Raw genomic sequence first — 21,406 nt, forward strand, 5'->3', positions numbered from 1 at the left:
TAAATATTGTCACCTGCCTAAAATAATGACCTATGTATTTTTCTTTTTTCTTTTTTTTGCCTAAAGGCCAAAAGTGACATTTGCAAAAAGAAAAGCCACCTAAAGAAGTCAGCATAAAACAATGTGATGTAAATAATAGCAGACTCAGTTCTGCAGACTTTAAATCTGTCAACACAATTCAAAATACAGAAAGTCATATGCTACAGAAGCAAACCAGACTCACAAGTTAGTTTCTTGGTTGCATACACACATTTCTAAGACTTTTCAGATGCAGGAATATTTCTTAAAAATGTGACATGCAAAAATGGACTGGTATTTGAGGAAATCTGATTGATTCATTATTCAAGACAAACCTTATCTCTGAATAAATCTGATACTGTAGATTAAAGATGCATTATGCTGAAAACCATGTGACAAGTCTTGTGACAAATGATTGCAGAATTTTCTTATATGTAACTGTCAATGTTGATCAATGTCGAGCAGTTGAAAGTTCTTTCCCACCTAAAATTAAAAATCATTTTTCATTTACCACCGACGTGTTAAATTATCTATCAGTGAGAGGAAGCATGTTTATTGGATCAAAACACATGCTGGAACAGCATGTAAATTCCACAGAAAAAGAACCAAGCCAAGATATGAACAAGTAACTTTCAAGTTGTGACAATACAATGATGACGACTACTCCAACATTCACCCTCTAATGTGTCCCGCCTTAACAAAGTATTTTTCTTAAACTCTTTATTAGTTGGATGAAAGAGAGTCAGCAGAATGAGCTCATCTCCAGTGCACATTAATTACTCTGCAAAAGACATGGGTTTTATTCATCTTATTAATACCAGAGTAATTGATTCTCATTTATTTATGATGCATTTTCCTAAAAATAAAAAATAAAATTCTTCAGGATAATTACAAATTTGATGTTGACCATTGACTTTTGACTTTAAAAAGCTGTACTAGACCAGGCGTCGATGAAAAAGCGAGGGTCCTCCTAACATCAGTCACTGTAGCAAACGGCCGCAGAGGAACAACAACTGAATAAGAGTGAAAACATCAGTTTTATATTGATAAATGCTAACAATTATAATGGAATTTTTTTAAAACTTTAGATCCATAAATTTATTGAAGTTAAAATTCCAAAGTTAATTTTAACATCTGAATCCATTTAATGCAATTAGCTTACTAGCCACAAATGATAAGGGAATCCTGATTAAAAGTCAAACATCAAAATATAATAAACCTCAAAAAATAACAAAAGTTAATGAGCTTTGCAATACTGTTTAAATATCTTTTAATAGACAGGGAGAAACTGTTGCCCAGAATGCACTGCATGATACCGTATGGTACCATTTTAATAATAATAATAAAAGATATATATATATATATATATATATATATATATATATATAATATATATATATATATATATATATATATATATATATACATACATATATATATGTATGTATGTATATATACATATATATATATATATATGTATGTATAAATATATATATATATATATATATATATATATATATATATATATATATATATATATATATATATATATATATATATATACATATATATATATATGTATGTATGTATAAATATATATATATATGTATGTATGTATAAATATATATATATATATATATATATATATATATATATATATATATATATATATATATATATATATATATATATATATATATATATATATATATATATATATATGATTTTCACAGTTCTTTTTTTTGTTGTTGTTACAATGTAGCCACAGTCATGGCTTACTTCGAGACTTTTCTGAAGTCTACACATAAACTACTACTAAATTACAAACAGTAACAGAAATGCAAGCAGTTGTAATTTGAGCACATCAGTTATCCTCAGAAATACTCTTCTGTCGACATTCATACCTGCAACGTCTGCAAGTCTTGTGCACAGTATTCGGAAATTTTTTGTTGTAATCGTGAAGCGACTCTGGCTGACTTGTTGAAACATCTTACCACCCGATCTTTGCGCAAGTAAACTGGCTTTTAACTGGCTGGAGAAAATCAGCAACTATCAACATTTAGGAAGTCTTTTTTTTCTGCTTGTTTGTGTGAAACTTCAGTCAGAAAAAGACATGCAACATGTTCATGCTTTTGTTGGGCATATCCTCACTACCATCTTCTTGTGTGGTTTTAAATTCAAACTCTTCATGGAGGGCATATCTGCGTAGCTGGCCACCTCGCTTGTCCTCTTCACAATCACCATGACACACACGGATTCACTATCTCCAAACGCACTCACACTTGCTCATACAATTGCTGAGACACTCTTTTCAAACCATGCTAAACCTTTAGGCACAACAATACAGACTGAACCTAATCTCATAACCCCTGGCCAATCAGAGGACTGGAAACCTAAGAGTGGAATTGATTGGCTGGTGGCCAGAGGGGCCAGTAATGGGGAAGGAGAACAAGAGGAGACAACCATTGTTGATTGATTACCATGAAAGACACTTTTGTTGCTGACTTGAAGGCAGGACACTGGGCTTGAATCTGTAGGAAATGCTGGCAGTCTTAAAATGGGTCACTGCTGCACTAACTTGCATACAAGTTACCTCACAAAGATAGCGATGTGTGCATGGACAAACTAGCCCCCCAAGCAGGAGTAACATCCACAAATTATTAGCTGTGAGTAATATTGATTAGCTGCAGTTCAAAGGTTAACAGAGAAATGCCTTATTTGAACAACACTCAAAACAAAATGTTTTTCAGATCGACTTCACAGGCCATGAGGTCAACATTTCTGGGGGAAAATTAGGAGAGGACGTCTGATGTTTCCGCACTACAGCGTATGAAAAACGATCTTAGGGAGGTCTGCATGTGCTTGCTCCGGCGGCAGCTTTTTGATTCCCAAGAAAATCAATCAGCGGCATTGGCGCACACTCCAATAAGGCAATGGCTTTAACTGTATCCTCAAGAAGATAAAACCTGAGAGATGTCCAGATTAATCTAAAGAAAAGAATGCAAATATGTTATTTACTGCTGTCTTGTTACAGCAAAACTTTATTATACGTAGATAAAAAGGAACATTATGGATGCGGCTTGCTTCCTCACATTTAGCCAAGTTTTTATCCGTTTGATTTTGTCTTATTGAATTAACCTTTTGAAAATAGACACCTTTTTCTGGAATTTTATCTTTCACATAATAGGAAAGGAAACAATACAAGCCATAATTTGTATCTGATTTCACCTCCAAACAGTCCAGTGCCCAATTTCCAATTTCCCTCTTTTTAATTTGTCATGACCCTTCAACAACATCAAAAAAATCATGTCATCTTTCTCCATTTTACATTCAACAAAGAACACGTGTGAGTATTCACAATCCTGGTGTGTTTTTGGTGAAATGTCAACTTGCAAAAACCTGCATTTATAGTTCATTCAGGGGAGAAGATGCATGAAGGCATGACGCACATCAAATGCAAATCCAAGAGCGCCCTGTTCACAATGCTGCTGCCTTTGCTCCAAAGATGAAAGATCTCACTGCATCAGCAGCATGGATAGAAAGAGACAGGGGTAGTGTGCCTCGGTTCACAGCCAAAATACACATTAGCATATTAGCTCATAGTGCCACCTCGCCACCTGTAGCCACACAACCATCTCTCTGTAACCGCCCCCATGCTGCAACTCCTTCACTCTCACCTCATTCATGCATTCCCCTGAAGCCTTTGCATGAGAGTTGTGATTGCAAATGTGTGCTGCTCCATGCCAGGAGAGGCTTGCTGCCAGACTGTTTTGAGCTAATGAAGTGAACAGACTTAAATGCCAAGCAGACTTCCTTTGTTGTATGCAAAGGGAGCTTCTTTAGTGTGCAATGAGTTAATCAATGTTATATAGCCTCTATGATATCATCTGCAGAGTGCTCATCTAACCAAAACATGTTTTTTAATTGTATTTTGGAAGAAACAGCTGCAGCAAGAACTTGTGAAATATTGCTGCCTTATTCTTTCTTGTTAACTTGCTTCAGAGGGGGAATTTTGTTGAGAATAAGTAGCAGAGGGAGTGTCCTGAAGACCAGTGGCACCCTCCCTCTGTGGTTTCAATTGGCTGAGGCAGTAGTGAGTGAGTCCAGGGGAGACCAGTAGGAAGATGAATGGTGTGGGAGCCTGTTGGGGGGGCAGGCAGCCGAGGAGCCAGCTCTTAAAGTCTAGGTACTCCTCTTCACAGCCACACACTGATAGAAAGCAGGAGTGGGCTTCAGACAGTATGAAGAGGGGGTGAAGGCAGTAGAGTAAGAAGCTTGGGGGGAAATAAGAGGTCCTACCTGCGTGTTCACCTACTTCTGGCTGCTGCAACCCCTTCAACTAGCTGAGGCTCTCATACAAAGACAGATTTTAAAGGCTGACTCTCCTGGAAAGAAGAGATTTAAAAACTTGTGCTTCCTTTCTGTTTGCGATATCCATACTCAGAAGAACAAAAAAAAAAAAAGGATTACATTTCATACGCCTGTCCACTTGTTGCAATCGTCTCTGAAGATTGTCTCTCCACTGGGTTACTTTGGAGACTTCTGGATACATCCTTCTTAAATAGCAGGTCTGAACTCCAAAAAGGATGGCATATGGACAAAAGATCCTGAGGTTGACATTAACCCAGGGTTTATTCAGCCTGGCACTGAGCCTGTTGCTCTTCTCCCTCCTCCCTAACATCGTAACCGCAGATGACTATGACTACTACAGCTGGCAGTCAGATAACTTCCACAACGGCCGCTTCTACACGAAGCAGCCACAGTGTGTGGACATACCAGCTGACCTGCGCCTCTGCCACAACGTGGGGTACAAGAAGATGAGGTTGCCCAACCTCCTGGATCACGAGACAATGCCAGAAGTCAAGCAGCAGGCAGGCAGCTGGGTGCCTCTCTTGGCCAAAAGGTGCCATGCTGACACCCAGGTCTTTCTGTGCTCGTTGTTTGCGCCCGTATGTCTAGACAGGCCCATCTACCCCTGCCGCTCGTTGTGCGAGGCTGTCAGGGACAGCTGCGCTCCAGTGATGGAGACCTACGGCTTCCCCTGGCCAGAGATGCTGTCCTGCGACAAATTCCCCATTGATAACGACCTATGCATCCCCATTCAGTTTGCTGGGAACCACGCCACGCAGCCTCCAGGTAGGACCAGCCCATGCATCCTCGCACATACAACATTTTATAACAATGTGACTAAGCCACTGGTCAGTTTCAAGGCCCAAACTGTAGATAAACCTGCCAAAAGTGATTTTGAACAAAACCAAGTTTTTATTCTAAAGTGTTTAATACCGAAAGGAGGCAAAAACGCTTTGCAAGTTCTTTATAATTTGTGGCATGATTGAGCATGGAGTGCAAAGCATGGATTTTTGTCCTAATCATAGGACAAAAAATGTCAAAAAAATTTATCTGATTTTTATGACACTAAAAGTACATTAAAGAACATGAAGTTGTTGATGTGCTCATGAACAAAAATGTGTTTTTAATTTTAATCAATTGAACAAATGCCATTGAGATTATTGCAGTAATGGAGAATCTGATCACTGATCATAGAGCCTGATGCTGCAGGAGGACCTCAACCTGGAAAATTGATTAATGGATCTCTAAGAACAACTTTAACAAAAGTTCTTAAGACATATTTAACTTTGTTTCCTGGTCATAAAGAAGCGTGTTGTAGTTTAGTGTAGTTTTGATTACATATATTTTTACAAACATATTTAACAGTCGAAAGCTGTCAAAACATCAGCGCTGCAGTAATGACATGAAAGTCTAAGGCAGAAACTATCCAGAGGAGGTCAGGGAGGAGTGACAGGAGCAGGATGTGTGTGTGTGTGTGTGTGTGTGTGTGTGTGTGTGTGTGTGTGTGTGTGTGTGTGTGTGTGTGTGTGTGGGGTGTGTGGTGTGTGTGTGTGTGTGTGTGTGTGTGTGTGGGTGTGGGTGTGTGTGTGTGTGTGTGTGGGTGTGTGTGTGTGTGTGTGTGTGTGTGTGTGTGTGTGTGGTTGGGGGTGGCTAATGGGGAAAGTTCCCAAGTGGACAGTTCAGATCTCACATGCCTTCAGGGGAGGCGAGGATGGGAGACTCAAAGACTCCAGTTACTAGATTCTTTAGTAAGTTAAGATAAATGTCCTGTGATGACGTATCCATCTCCATGAAAAAAAAGGGGCAACACACACTCACCTTTATCAGCAGAGATCCAGTTACACCTAATCAATCAACCTAACAAATGGGTTGAGGAGGAATGTTTAATGTCAATGTGAATGACTCAAAGCCCGGCCTGATCAGAGTCACTGAATGAACAAATGCACTTCAAACATTAAGGAATAAAAGAAAGAAGGTCACAAACGTTCTGATAGAGGGTTCTGAGAGGGTGAAATGTACAGGTGTGACCGCATGTGTGAGTTAGCATTCCTCAAATTGTAAGATAATTTTTCTGCAAATACTACGTTGTGAGAACCTACTTTTATCTGTTATGGGACCCAAAGTCCATTCCCCATAAGAATTAGGGCCGTTTTGGGACTGGGGTTAGACTTAGAATTTGGCCTGCACTCAATGATAAGATATAGGGGAAGGATTAGACTTTAGAAATGAATGAAAAATGAATGGAAGTCCATGCAAAGTGTTTGTGAAGACAGGAAGACTTTGCGCGTGCCTGTGTGTGAGTATGTGTGTGTAGTAACTATGCAACCTCTTCACAAAGCAGTCGGAACTGAGGGAGACTCAATGAGAAGGGACCTGTCCTCACTGCGTCCTGCTCTGCTCGACCTTTTGTTGGTTCTGGCAGACAGTGGACCAATTAACTAGAAGGCCAATTACTGAGCTTCGATAATTAGTAGACATGACAGAGCGAGTGGGGTGGGCAGAGAATGGTAATCGCCAAGTATGATTGTTCCTGAGAGAGTCGAATGGAGAGGAGTGAAAGGAGGGGGGAAGGAGGACGCTGAAGAGAGGCAGATGGAGCATAAAAGTGGAGAAAAGCTTCTTCCTGCTGCAGGAGAAATGTTTGGCTCTCTGTTTTCTGTAAGGAGCTTGAGGAAGGTTCTTTATTCCTCAAATAACTTACCTTTCTTTGTTGCTCCTGTTACTACATATTGAGGTTTTAGTGGATTAAAATGTACTTTTTTCCATTAGGTTTTTTCCCCCTAATATCCTAGACAGCTAAAGTAAATGCACAAAGCATTTTGTTCCTGCAGCTTCAGGGCACATCTTTGCTTTTTAATCACAAATGTTCACAGCACACTGTTACGTAATTGTCAGTACTTAAAAGTGTGACAATTATTGCTGGGTGATCCTCAAAGTGAATAAATGCACAACTAAGTTGTTCCATTTGGGGGGGGAAAAAATGGCTGTTCTGTTTTTATAGGATTGCTTTCAGCTATGCGACATTTTGACTAAAGAGTCATAATTCATTCTTGCACATAGTCTTCAGAAAAAAAAGGGAGGAAGCTTAACCCTCTTCTGCCATTGTGCTAGGAGATAATCAGTTGTTTGTAAAAGTAATTAATGAGTCAGGACTTCAGTTAAAATTCAGGTGGATGCTTTTTTTATTTCTATTATTTATAATGATTAGAAATAAATACAATAAACCAGATAAAACACAATCAGGTCCTCAATCAAATTAAAGTGGAGCAGCGTTTGACATTACTGTTTCTGTGTGCATTTTTGTGGCCGTGCATGACAACGTCTGTCTTTGAAACTGATATTAAACCCCTATCACTTCTCGCCTGAAGGCTCAGTGACATTTTCTTAAGATCCAAAGATTCTCAGATGTGCCGACGAGGCCATCCCAAGGACAAGTTTTTGACTCCAAAAACACACGCATACAAATGCACCCATACACACACACACACTCAGAGGCAGCCAGCAATAATAAAAAAGGAATTTCGGCTAAGAACTCTGAGAAGAGGGTTTTCTGGGAACCCTCAGTCACACCGGAGGACACTGACGATTCTCTTCTGTTGGGATCATAGAGGGAATGTCGAGTAATCCAGCCAAATGTCAGAGTGGAGTCAATCAGGGGAATTATGCACTGAGCTACCTGCCGCTCTCTCCGGAGGCCCAGATGCTGTCTGAGCTATTCTGCAATTACATGATACAGCACAGTGGGAGGATTCCTGTGGAAACTCACAGCAGAGAGTCAGATTCACTTTCCACCTCAGTGCCACTTCAAAACAATGAAAAAAATGTTAGAAAAACTCCCAAGACCACCTGAGCTCAGGTTGTCAGTGTGGATGATTTGTTTCTGTGTGTGTGCAACATGTTTATGTGTGTGTCTGTTTAAGGAGCCCATGTGGTGTTATTATGTGATATAAAATTATGTACATTGTATCAGGGAGGAACAGGAGTCTGCTGATTAAATAAATAGGGCTAGAAACACAAAATCCCTGCATACTCTGTCAGCCAGATAACTAATCCTCCCCCATCAACCCTACTTAAATAGGGTAGTTCAGTTTATTTTGTTCTTTCATTCTTTTTTTTAGCTTTTGTTTATAAGCAGTTAATAACTCTCTTAGCATCTTCATTTACAGTGAATCCAGATTAGATGGACCTGAACTGTAACATGAAGTTTGTGTTTGCCATTTTTGTCGCAATAAAAGTTGTCTCAAAAGAAATGCAACAGGGCATCTGGTCATTACATTTTCTGTAATTTCAGACCTTTGTGCTCAGCATTGTGCTTTCAGTCTATGACGGCACAATTTCATTAACCTATGTAGTTACAATGCTGTTACTGGAAATTTGGACGGAAATACCAGTTTCAAATAACGCAAAATACTTTTTCTAACTCTTGTTTTTTTTGTGATTACAATTTTAATGAGGTATGTGGAATGAGAATCAAGGGCATTTGAAGACTGTCTATCTGGTCATATGAATTACCACGATGGTAACGGTGAATGTGCGCCTTGACATGTATGTTGCATCCCAGCAGTGTTTTGCAATTGTGATGCTGTAAACAGTGGTTTTGAGGTGATGATTGATGTGATGCAATGTGCAGCTGTAGTAGAGTTTGACATCTTGTTACATTTTACTGATAGATGTATGGTCTAATGTAAACCAGGAGGAAACAATTATTGCCAAAGGCCACATATACATAAAAGCTAATCAACTATCCTGCTTCTTTAATAAATGGAGATGCAAAGAGATTTATGTACTCCAGATAAGATATAAAGTGATTTCAACATTTCAGGAGAACTTCAAAAATTCAGAACCATTTCTTTAATCACCAGGTAGATAAAAACAAAATAGATTCCTTACAGAATGATCTAGTTCCCCTGGTTTTCTCCATAGCCAAAGCTTGCTGATATATATTCTTCAAAGATTGGATGCTGCTTAAATGTGCCAACTCAAAGTATTGCATGTGCTCTTTTTGATGTGGCCAGTTTAGGTTGCAACTTCGCTAAAGGAGACAAGTGAAACTGTCAGATCTCCAGCAACACAATGGACTCTACTCATGTGGCCCTGGCTGCTATATGAAAAGGAAAATGTGATCCAATGCTCCGTGCATGGAAGACCGCCGAGGCCTTTTGAGAACATATTTTCTCGTCTGTATAGTATTCCTTCAGATGCAAGGAGTGTGCTTTGTTTTAGGACCCTCAAGGGGGTTTCCTCTGGGCCATGTTTAAGCTTTCCTCTGTCTGTCTGCATGCCACATTTAAACAGATGTGAGGCCCTTGGACGTAAATCATATCCTGCATTTCATCTCCTGCACAGTACCATTTTATGTCATAAGTGTTGCTGTTCATAACTTAAAGGGCCCAGATGAGACATAAGACAGTGACCTGAGCATATTTTAAATGGAACATTCTTCTGTAAAAGTCAGTGTGGAGCTCAAGACTGTGAAAGAAGAGGCTTGAGATGTGTCAGGGAGTCCGACCACAACGCCGTTAGATCAGGTTGCCTCTTTTTTTTTTTGTGACGACATGTGTGTGTTTGTCCTGGAGGGGAGAGACAGAGAGAAGAGTATGCAACATTGCACATACTCCATCTAAAATGCATTCAGCTGCAAAGTTGTTGTCAAGAAAGCCTGTCAAAAGTTGCAAACAGAAGCTGTGATTTACTATGTTTTTTGTTTTCAAATGGGCAATTGTCAAAAGTCATGCAAAGACAAAAAGGAGAACAGATTTCTCTTTTGCTTTTCAAAGGCTTTAATGGGGCTCAAGATTTATGGTGTTGTTTATGAAAAATTGAGGTCATTCTTTAAAGTTATTTCAAATCATTCACATCTATTATTGACATCTAAGTGATCTCAATGCTTTTTATGCCAGTGTACAATGGCAGGTTTGGGCAATTTTTACCCCAAAAACGATGAAACTTTAAAGTGAGCTTTTAACATTTTGTGCTTAGTATTAAACAGTTTCAATATGTGTTTGCTAGAGATTTCTTTGGAGATATGACAGATGGGGAGAAAGGAGAGGCTGCGTCAAAGAAAGTGATATTAACTTTGGAGCTCTGACTAAGTGAAGTAGTGCAGTTAAATTCTTGGACTCTTGCCGCTCACCATTTCCACTCTGGCTCTCTGTTTGAAGATTAACAGCAGTGCTTTCAAACAGACCACCTCCTTACTCGTACAGCTCCCATCAACCTTTTCCTCTTCCCCTTAATCATTGACTCATAGCTCTCTCATCCTCCACTGAAATAGTTCCGCGAGAGGTAACATAGATCTGCCAGAATCACTGATAACTTTAAAGGTTTGCAAAACAGAAGCTGTCAGATCTGTAGTCAAGTTTAACTTTTTCTCTCTCTCTTTTTTTTTTTGCACTTGCAAATACTCCTCATCTGTTTTGCAATGTTTGCAAAAATCAATACAAGAAATAAGATACATGCATATAGATTAACCTCAGAGGCATTGATTCCCAAAAGAACATGACAGTAATTACTCTGACAGACTCGTGTTATGAGGCGGCATCCAAATGCTGGTTTTCAGTCCAAGCTCAGAGAGTTTCTTGGAGGCACTGGTTTCTCCTGACACATGCTCTGGCATCAGCACAGGTGGGCATCCTGCCAGCATACCACCCGAGTGAAATGATTTCCCATGGAGGCTAAATAACATGCAACTTCAGGAGATTTCTTAAAAAATAATAATAATAAATAAATCAGTGGCTTACAAGAGTGAACCTTACATTTTCTGAAATTCAAACCACATATTTTAATGTATTTTAATGAAGCTTCATAGACAAACACATCAGAGCAGTATGTTGAACCAACAGCATTACAGAGACCAAGCAACACAAAATAAAAGTTTTCAAAAAGTTTCAAAATGTTTTTCAAAAAGTTATACTTGAAGCTTCTGCTTATTCCTGCAGAAGTAGGTTATACTTCCAGGAAGTAGTAAAGTGGCATTTAAGAAGTCACTGTTGAAAGAAAGGAAAGAGAAGTTCAGTTTGTAATTCGTGGGACACAGCAAAGATAGGAGACAATCTGGTGGGATGACAATTATTGCTTAAATGCGATCTTTGTGTGTGGTTGTAAAAACAACCTTATGTTCATCTGAAGACATCACATTCACTGTGATGGTGGAACCATACCTTTGGGTGCTGAACAGACTTCATGGGAACTTGATTGGGGTAAATACAGTGTAACACACACGCAAAAAAAGAATACTGGCAAAAAACTGGGATGGAATTTCACCTGCATGCTGAAAATAATGAAAAAATATCTAAATTAATATCTAGATCTAAATTAAATGGTTCATCTCAAACCATTTTCATGTTTTGTATTTGGAAAAATAAAAATAGAAAAGAAAACCATGTTATAGTTTTTGTTCCTGTACTTTATTATTATATGTTAATTTATGTCTGTCACATAAAATTCCAAATAGTTCAAAAACCACGAAACCATATATTTCCGTAAAAGTCTGATTGTGTCTTGTTCATGTTGGCGTGAATGGCATTTCCATGTGACTGCCTAGCCCTCCAGTAAGCGGCCGACAATTAGAAGCTGACTCTGCAAGGACTCACATGGCTCCTTTCTGGGACTTCTCTCTCATGAGAAAACTGTCGATTTTCTACAAGAGCATGGTTCGGCTATCCTTGACATGCACACATGCACTCACACAGACTTGCACTCACTGATGGTTATGGGGGTTCACCTCCCCACGACCTATGCAGCAAAGCATGCAAAACTTTGACCCTTCTCATTATCTGTCCAGACACTGAGGTCTGGACAGGGGACGATAACCTCTGAACCCTGACTTCTAACCCCGGGCCTCAACTGCACTGCAGCTCTCCCATGTGCATTTGAATGTGTGTGTTTGTAAGTGTTTGTTGTAGTCATGGGGGAACAGGGAGGGAACAGTGAACTGAAAGCATATTTTAGGTACAGCGATGAGTGAGCGATAGAAAAATGCAGCTCTTGTTTAAGCAGCCCTGGTAAAAAAAGACTTCCCACTCAGGGAAAGGTCAGAACTGTTTTCCCTACAGACGAGCTGAGTCAGATCAAATCTGTCTGCCCTGTTAGTGCGTACTGTACTGAGATTAACGGCAGCCAATATTTTTGGATCATGTGAAATCTTGAGTTTTGTGGAAGACAGGCATTAACAGTTCAAGGATTCCTGTTATCTGTAATCTCTAATATTGTTTTAATTGCTTAAAAAATATTTAATGTTTAGCATCAGATTGTTAACATAACACAAAAATCAAGCAATTAAGATTATTAGCACTTACACAAATGAAAACTTTGTTTAAATTTTTTTGATTTAATATTTAAATTAGCTATTTTAATTTCTCTGTCCTGAAACCATTTAATCAAATTTAATAACATCCCAGTTTGCCATAAAAAAATTGACATTTTTAGCTTTGTGGTTTGTGTTAAAATTTAAGTACTTATGGGAAACCTCTGAAGGCTAAGCAGATGCTTTGTTTGATCATGCGTTGGGCTGGTTCTGCTCTAAAATCACTGTGCTTTCTCCAAGTTAGTTTTGTACTCCAAGTCGTCACTGAAAGTGAAAATAACTAAATCCTCCTTCATCAACAACATCAAGACAGAAGAGTTTATGGTCAGAGTTAACTAGTTAATACATGTAATGGTGCATTCAATGATCAGGGTAAAATCAATATGTGATATGTAACCAAGCTGAAAATTGTTCAGCTTGGTTGAAATGACTACAGTAGGCAATAGTTTGGTGTTTTCCGGGCAAAATGTAAATTCTTTCTAAAAACATTTTCTGACAATAAAAAACAATTTTTTTTGAAAGAGACATATGTCAGTTGTGATTGTGCTGAGTTTTCTACAGCTTATCTCTATGTTCAGTAAAACAAAATTGGCATTGTGTTAGTGCCAATTCACACAATGCACTTTGTGTGTGTGTAAACCACACACACAGAAAGAAAAAAAACCTTAGAGAGAAGGGCATTTTTATTTTCTCAGTAAATTTCTAAAGTCCATAAAGATCCCCATTTATTTCCAGGATAAAGTAATATTGTCTAAACAAATGTTATGCTTCCAATTTACTAAGCTAAAATCAAATAGTCAAGAAAAGGAGGGGCTCACAACCATGCATGAACTGCCACTGATTAGGAGTGTAGAAACAACTGAACAGCTGTACTATTTTATTGAAAAAATAATAATATTTTGGGACCTTTGCTTTTACTGTGTCTTGTTGTGTCTTCGCTGTAATGAGAGTCACAAAGCTCCATATCAAAATAAGCAAGGCCAAACACGTTCTTAAGCACAACGTGCGTGACCATAAATTCTGAGTTCCAGATAAACAGGACTCATTGGTTTTGGTCTGCTTGCTGTTTCACAATGGGTGGCTGCTGTGTGTGTGCACGTGTGTGTGTGTGTGTGTGTTCTGAATCACTTTTCACCAGGTTCAGCAGCTCCTTGCGCACCGTTTACCTTTCTGCACGGCCAGACTACGCCTGCACCACCAAAATATACAAGTGGGGAGAATAAAAACATTTTTTCCAGTGTAATTGCAGGGCAAACATCAGTCAGTTTGCTGGACTTAGTATTTGCTCCACAGCAAATATCCTCTGACAAGAGGACCCAGTGGGGGCTGCAAATATGTGACTCAACAGTGCTCAATGTTTCACATCCTCTGCTTTAGTTTTGCTGACTGCACTTGACTAACAATGTTCAGCTGTTGGACATTAGCTAATCTAGGTTTAAAGGCATCAAACAAAATGTATTTTATTGCAACTGATGAGAAATCATGTTTTTTCCTTCAGTGTCAAAGGCGTGCCCTCCATGTGACAACGAGCTGAAATCAGACAGCATCATGGAGCATTACTGCGCAAGTGATTTTGGTAAGTAGGCAATTTTGACAAAAAAGACAAAAAATACTCCTGGAGTAATGGAAAACTGTACATTTTTCTTCATCAATGTTTCACATTTTAAGCTAATATTAACATAATCTAGAGATAACATGAATGATTTTAGAGAAGAAGCTATCCAAACCATCCTTGGCTTGTGAGAAAAACAGATTAAATTATCACTCAAAAGTCATAAATCATATTTAGAAAGATGAGTTCAGTTCCACTAGACACACCCAGAATCAAAAAGGCACAAAAGTTGAACTTGTCTGAGATGAAGTCTCAAAATGCAAAACATCAAGCTCCAATCTAAAGAGATTCAAATCAGATGTGAATATGTAATTAACATTGATCAATCTGGAAAGTGTTACACAGCAATTTATAAGGGACTGTGACTTCAGAGAACAACAATGAGAGCCAAAATTCACAAATGGAGAGAACATGGAACAGTGAGGAAATTTCCCAGGGATGGCCGGCCTGAAAGAAAACCTCCACAAGGCCTTCAATGACTCATCCAAAAGAGCCGTGGACATTTAAAGCACAGAGATTTCCAAGGTGAAAACAGCTGGTGACCGAAAAGAACACAAAGACTTCTTTCAGAGGACCCAAGAAATTTATTACTGATGCCCCAAACGTTTTGAATATTTTGTAGATCAAAGTGGCATAAAACTGACATAGCATTTTAGAAAAATGTCAAACTTGTATTGGTGAAGGTAATACAATGATGAAGGGCTGCTTTGCTGCTACAGTACCTGAACAGCCTAATCTAAATGACAGAACTATGCTCATTTTAAACAGTTCTGAAAAAAAAAACAGTATGAAAAATGACTAATTGCTCGTTATTGCTTTTTGGCCAACAAGTTATTACAGAAGGTTTTATTTTTTACTTAGTTTCTGCTTGCTTTGGATAGCTTTTTTCTTTCAATGACTAAAAATTATCATTTTTATTTGTCTGAAATTATAAGTTATCTTATGTACATTTGGTATTTCAGAGTTTGTCCACACTAAGATATCAATTAATAGTTAAGACAAATGTTTGAGGAAATACTGTTGACAGTTGTTTCAAAAATATTCAAATTATTTTCTGGTATTGTTTTAGAACGTTTTTTATACCTTGCTCACATTTTTTTTCTCATTGTGTTGAAGAATTTCTGTTTCTCTTTGAAGTCCACAGCAGCTTAGTTTGTATTTTTGCAGTGTTGTGCACAGCATTTTAACCACATTGCCTAGTTTTTATGCACCAAACCAGAATACTGAAGAATCTGGATATTCTTTCTGTGCCTAAGCCTCGTACATAATTAATCACCCCTTAAAAAACACGACCTGAACAAAGTTATCCTGAGCCATCATAAATAAAACAAGCTAATCCAGAATCTATAAACTATGTCTTCTCACTGAGCTGAAGCTGAAATACAGTCTCATTTAATCATAATTAAATGTGACATTTAACTGCTGAGGTCCTTTATGCAGTTTCAAGAATCATACTACACATTTTGTCAGGTTATTATAATAAAGTAATGGTTCCATTTAATATAGACACTTGAGTGAAGATATTTTATTAGTTAAGGCTGCTTACAGGTGATGTGTAACAAGATAAGGTAAGATATACATCGGTGAATTACTCTACAATGGTATTTCAATGAGCCACAGTTGTTTGCAGCTTGATCTCGTGGCCCTAAAACATTTTCACAATTTATTAAGAGTCTGCTTTTGACTCTTAATCCTTAAACATTTTTCCTTTAAGATCCAGAAAAAGGGCTTGTGCTGCATAAAACCAAGTCTTGCATCTCACGCTTTCCAATGAGTTTTGTTTGTTTGTTTGCTTTTGCTTTAAAGAAAATCTGCTTCTCCTCATAATGACAGCATATTTCTGTATGCGCACAGTAAAGAAACTGACTTTGTATAAAGAAGCGGGCATGGCATGTCACAAAGATGCTGGCCAGGCTGCACAGAGGGGCCACTGCATACTTTGTTCTAAGCATGAATGCACACGGGTGGGCATTTAAAGCGAAATGAAAGAGGAAGGGTGGCAATTTAATGCTTCGAACTTGTGCTGAATGCAGTCATTCATGAAAAGACACATATGCACAAGCACAGAATCACACAAACTGATGGTCATAAATACATGAGGAGGAGCTGCAGGACAGTCACAAAGTGCACGAGGAGCAATTCACTGAACATTGCTTTTGGAGTGTGCCACAACTGCACATGTATGGTACACGCATTAGTGTACTCGGGATTGTTTATGCAACCACAGACAGGCAGACGAGAAGCGACATGGCGATCTTCCAGCAGGCTTAGGCAAACGGAGATGTCTCGTTTCAGCACTGTGCCTTTGCCCAACCTATGATTAATTCCTCCTGTCAAAAGGGGTTACTCTGCAAATTCTCCTTGGAAATAGTTGCCACTTTAATTTTAATCTCCGACATGAGAAAATATGAACCTATAAACACAACACTCAGTGAGGCCTGAAGCTCAGCATTTCATCACGCTGACAAACTTGGCTTTGTCACATGTAATCAAAACTACGTGCAAAATTTTTCAGCTCCATTTTTGCACTGCAGGTTTGCATGAAAACACAAGTCTTATTACAACAGGGATGATGAAATCTAATTGCAGTCCTCAAAAAAGTGATGACAAGTGGCCTAAACAGAATCACAGCAAGTTTAGTACTTTGCTCCACACATGCTTCAGCTTCATCTAGATAATCAAACAATTTCCAGCATCTATTAATTTTACACACCTATCAGTTTGACTTGTGTGCAAAGTCAAACTTATTATTTTCCGTTGAAAAAAGATCAATTGGTCATAGTTTTAGTTGCCCATTCCTATGAGTCCATCACAGCCTGAAAGATTTTTTTGTACTTTATGAATAATTTGAAAATTTACCTGCATTGTAATGCCAGTCACATTCTTGTGTGTCTGCCTTTCATTTAGTGGAGGAGAATGACATGAAACCAAAGAAAAATAAGGTTTCTACTTCATCTGACAACTGTTGGGTTTGTAATGTGATCACCAGCTTTGCCAGGCTACATGTTGAAATTGCACTTCAGGATTTCCACAGTTCTCAGAGGCCATAAACCGCACATGTGTATCACTGGTACAGTTCTGATGCAAATTATATCTCAGTACTGACCCCAAAATAACATTATTTCATTTAATGCTACATTATACAACATATTCACTCTCCCCAGTGTTCCTGTTTCTTAAAACTGTAAGTGAAAGCATCAGTTACTCTCATAACAACCACACAGCATAGAGAAGCAATTCAAGTTTCATTCCCATGTGGTTACTTAAACCCCAAATATATTAAATAAAATCATTAAAATGTGAAATTTCATAAAAGTAAAGTACCAAATCATGGCTATGCAGATCACTGTTATTTCCACACCACTGATTCCAATAAACATACACTGTTTTGAATTAAATGCATCCAAAATGATATTGATAATAAATGTGTATTTAAGTATAGCACACATTACACAATACACATTGAGAAAAAAAAACATGCTTGTTTTGAGGTGTTTTGGTACTTTTAGCTCTTGGTATTTAACAATCTAAATTTGGCATTACTAGCACAATTAGCATGGTAGGATTATTGACACTAAATATCAGCCCCTGTGCTTATTCCTTGTGGAGTTGGTATTCCGCCACCTTAACTGTGAAATTTGCCAAATACTGACATTTCCCAATTCAGCATGTTGCAAAACAATTACAAGTGTCTACACAAATGGATTAAAAAAGACCAACTTCCTATTATACATTTGGCTTCTTCTAATTGTTTCACTTCTTTTATGCAGTTTGCATCAATTGCCTCAGTAAAAAAAAAAAAAAAAATATATATATATATATATATATATATATATATATATATATATATATATACAGCTGCCTCTCTAGAAGCAGCTTCTAACTTCTTGTGTGAGGACTTGTCTACTGTAGAATATTATTGTCAGCTCAACCTGAAAGTGACTTTGTACACTGCAGTTACTGTTCAGAACAAATGCCAGACTTTGTGCTTGAGTGTAGGTTTGATAAGCACAATCCTATATGAGAATAAATATCTTCTCTTCTTTTCTAGTTCTGAAGATGAAAATCAAGGAGGTGAAAAAGGAAAAAGGTGACCGAAAACTAATTGCAGCACAGAAGAAGAAGAAGGTTTTGAAGCAGGGTGTGCTGAGGAAGAAGGACCTGAAGAAGCTGACCTTGTACATAAAGAATGGAGCCAACTGCCCATGCTCACAGCTGGAGAACCTGGGTTCCAACTTCCTCATCATGGGCCGCAAAGTGGACCAGCAGCTGCTGCTCATGTCCATTCACAAGTGGGACAAGAAGAGCAAGGAGCTCAAGTTTGCCATCAAGTACATGAAATCCCATCAGTGCCCTTCTTACCACACTGTCTTCCAGTGACACTGCTCAAAGAATGTTCTGCAGAATTTTCCGTTTTACTCATATCTCACCCTGTTTAACAATAAATTCAATCATGCTTCAATAACTTAAGAAAAATATGAATTCTTGTACAATGCTAACTGCAAATGAAGAGTCGGTTACAGTCCCCAAACATGAACCCCATCAAAAAAGATAAATCAGATCGCTAAGGGCTTCATTCTCATTGATTTAGCTGCAGCTTCCTCAGTCGGCCTGAACAAATCTTAAGGAAGCTGATTCCTTTTCAGCTTAGTAATACAAACTGTTCAAAACACAATCAAGATGAGAAGTGAAATTTTAAGTGGTGGTATGATTGTTGAAATGTTGAATGAAATTTGAGGGGAAGTTATTTGTGCGTAAAACAAAGTGGACCAGATAAAAATATCTTTTTACATGTTGGTTGTGCAACACACAACTGCACACAGTTCCTTCAAAACAGAGCAAAAATAAATGATCCACATAACTGCATTTTATAATCATGTGCAAAAGTAGATTATCATGAAAAATAGAGAATAAGAAAACAGTTTTGTATTTTTTCTTCTTTTCTTATCTGTGATTGGAAAGACAGTCGATGGAACAAGGAGGGCATATGGACTGGACAATCCTTCTGCCAACCTAACAGCACTGTTATGGTGGTTCAAAACATGGAAACAGGATTTTTTTTTTTTTTTTTTGACTTCTGAACTTTTTGAAGAAGGAAAATAAGTTCCTACAAACACCTGGGGAGTACAACAGAAATGAACAAAGACTGAGAAACTCATAATAGAAAAAAAACCATTGGATCTTCCATACAGATGCTTGTGATATTCACTATTTTTTTTAATATAAAGCATTCTAATATTTCAATTTTTGTACTTAAAAATAATAAACAAAATCACATCAGTTTTACTGTTATTGTATCAAAGAATGAATCATAATGCAGACATAGCACCTACAAATACTTGCTGTAGTAATGATTTAATTTCACCAATAATGTCTAAGCTATTTTTCTGTAAGTAGTTATTTTACTGAAATAGATATTGGTTTTTGAAAAAGGTAAATGAATAAAATCTATTTGAATTTTTTATAAATAATACGAGCCCTTTGAGAGATTTCTTTTAGATTATTGTTTTACCCCAAAGTGTACTCTTGATGCCTGGAGAGAAAAGTATCTCAGTCTTATATCTAAAACATGGTTTTCCTTCAATTACACTGGGTGCAAAATATTATTGTGTTTTAATTGTGGCTAGGGGAATAGTCAGTGGTATCTTTAAATTGTATTAAAGCATCTTACACAATATTGAGTTTTGTAGTTATAATGTGCTTTTTTTTATTAGACCAGCCAGGTTTTCTTGCCAGGCTGTACTTTGTGCAGATTAAGGCACAGGACTTAATTAACACTCTTTATCAGCTGAAGGAGGCACAAAGTACTGTTTCTGTGCTGACTTTGGACTTCTTAAAATACAGTAGACAAACACCAGCAGATGACATGGCTCCCTAAGTCATCTCTGACTTTGGCAGCTTTACATTTTTATTACTTTACTTTACATCATTCATGTGGTTTTGATGCAGCACTCTGTCTTTAGCCAAGACGTTTTGTGGCTTCCTCTCCTTGTACACAGTGTAAGAGTCTGTCTTCTGGACAATTGTCAAATCAGCAGTTTTTTTCACTTGATTGTAGGGCAATACAAAACAGTAACATTACATTTCTGTATTTATGTAATCATTTCTATTGATATTCTGCAATATTCTAATTTTTGGCAACCCTAGCTTTTGGGTGTTTTGTTAGCTTTAAGTCATTATCATAAAAATGAACAGAAATAAATGCTTGAACTATATCTCCCCTGTGTAATAAAGGTATACATCACATGAGTTCAGTTTTTCTTTCACTTGAATTTGTATTTACTAAGATGCGTCCATAACCAGTAAATGATAGCAGCTTTCATAAACCCAGCTCCTCTAGCAGAGAAAGTTGTCCAGCAGAAACTCATCTAAGCACAAGACATGATTCACAAGACATGATTTGCTTGCCTGAGTAAGAGCAGCAATAAGAGTCAGAATGACATCTGAACTTTGATGGTACATCAGTATAAAATAAAAGCAGATCAATGAAGTTCATAAACCGAAGGCAAATTGGCAAAAAGAGTAGTCATAGTAAATGCCATTAAAATTGGTCCATTGATTATTGGGAGAAGTATAAAGCATTTGAGCATGCCCTTTCAGAAAGGGGCATACTAAAACCTTTCAAACATTAAAAAATCAAAATGAATACTCCTTTAATATTGTTTAATTATCTTTGAAAAGCCACTTGTTTTGTTTTCTTTGAAAGACAACATTACAGGTTGAATGAAAATGATTTTAAATCTATATCTGCCAACGATGTGAATAAATTTGGGCTTAACTGTGTTCATGGCCCTAAATTCTTATCCAAACATGCAGTAGATTGGATCCGTACAGATTCAATCTACTGTTGGATGCATTCCCGTTGATTACTTTCTCACTGTAAGACAAAACAATGGAATAAGACTTGGAAAAACAAGCTGTATGCAAATAGTTGCTATGAAGGCCTATTTTGGAATAAAAAAGGTATACTTACTGCCTGCAGCAAAACCACTTGAAAAAATAATCAATGATGTCAACTCTGCTTAACAGCAGGCTAATTAGCAAAGAAATCAGGAAAACTGCATTTAAAATCTAATTTTCGGCCCAAAGTTTTCATCTAGACCAGATAGTATCTAATCAAC

The 21,406-nt window shown here is 37.6% G+C and overlaps 1 protein-coding gene across 1 annotated transcript; it reads left to right on the forward strand.

Annotated features, from left to right (window-relative positions):
• The first annotated feature begins 4,209 nt into the window (after positions 1-4,209).
• On the forward strand, positions 4,210-20,534 carry sfrp5 (secreted frizzled-related protein 5). Its single transcript, XM_055030225.1, has 3 exons — positions 4,210-5,154; positions 14,172-14,249; positions 18,337-20,534. The coding sequence occupies exons 1-3, from the start codon at positions 4,605-4,607 to the stop codon at positions 18,663-18,665; spliced, it is 957 nt and encodes a 318-aa protein (XP_054886200.1). The 5' UTR covers positions 4,210-4,604; the 3' UTR covers positions 18,666-20,534.
• The last annotated feature ends 872 nt before the right edge of the window (positions 20,535-21,406 follow it).

This window comes from Poeciliopsis prolifica, unplaced genomic scaffold (assembly GCF_027474105.1).
Source record: "Poeciliopsis prolifica strain line A6 unplaced genomic scaffold, Auburn_PproV2 SCAFFOLD005, whole genome shotgun sequence".
NCBI classification, from domain to species: domain Eukaryota; kingdom Metazoa; phylum Chordata; class Actinopteri; order Cyprinodontiformes; family Poeciliidae; genus Poeciliopsis; species Poeciliopsis prolifica.

What these genes read in the sequence shown, in the direction of transcription:
- sfrp5 (XM_055030225.1), top strand. Translation starts at nt 4,605, where the DNA reads ATGGCATATGGACAAAAGATCCTGAGGTTGACATTAACCCAGGGTTTA. An exon ending in CCACGCCACGCAGCCTCCAG is followed by an intron (nt 5,155 to 14,171) that starts GTAGGACCAGCC and finishes TTTTTCCTTCAG; the next exon opens with TGTCAAAGGCGTGCCCTCCA. An exon ending in TTACTGCGCAAGTGATTTTG is followed by an intron (nt 14,250 to 18,336) that starts GTAAGTAGGCAA and finishes CTTCTTTTCTAG; the next exon opens with TTCTGAAGATGAAAATCAAG.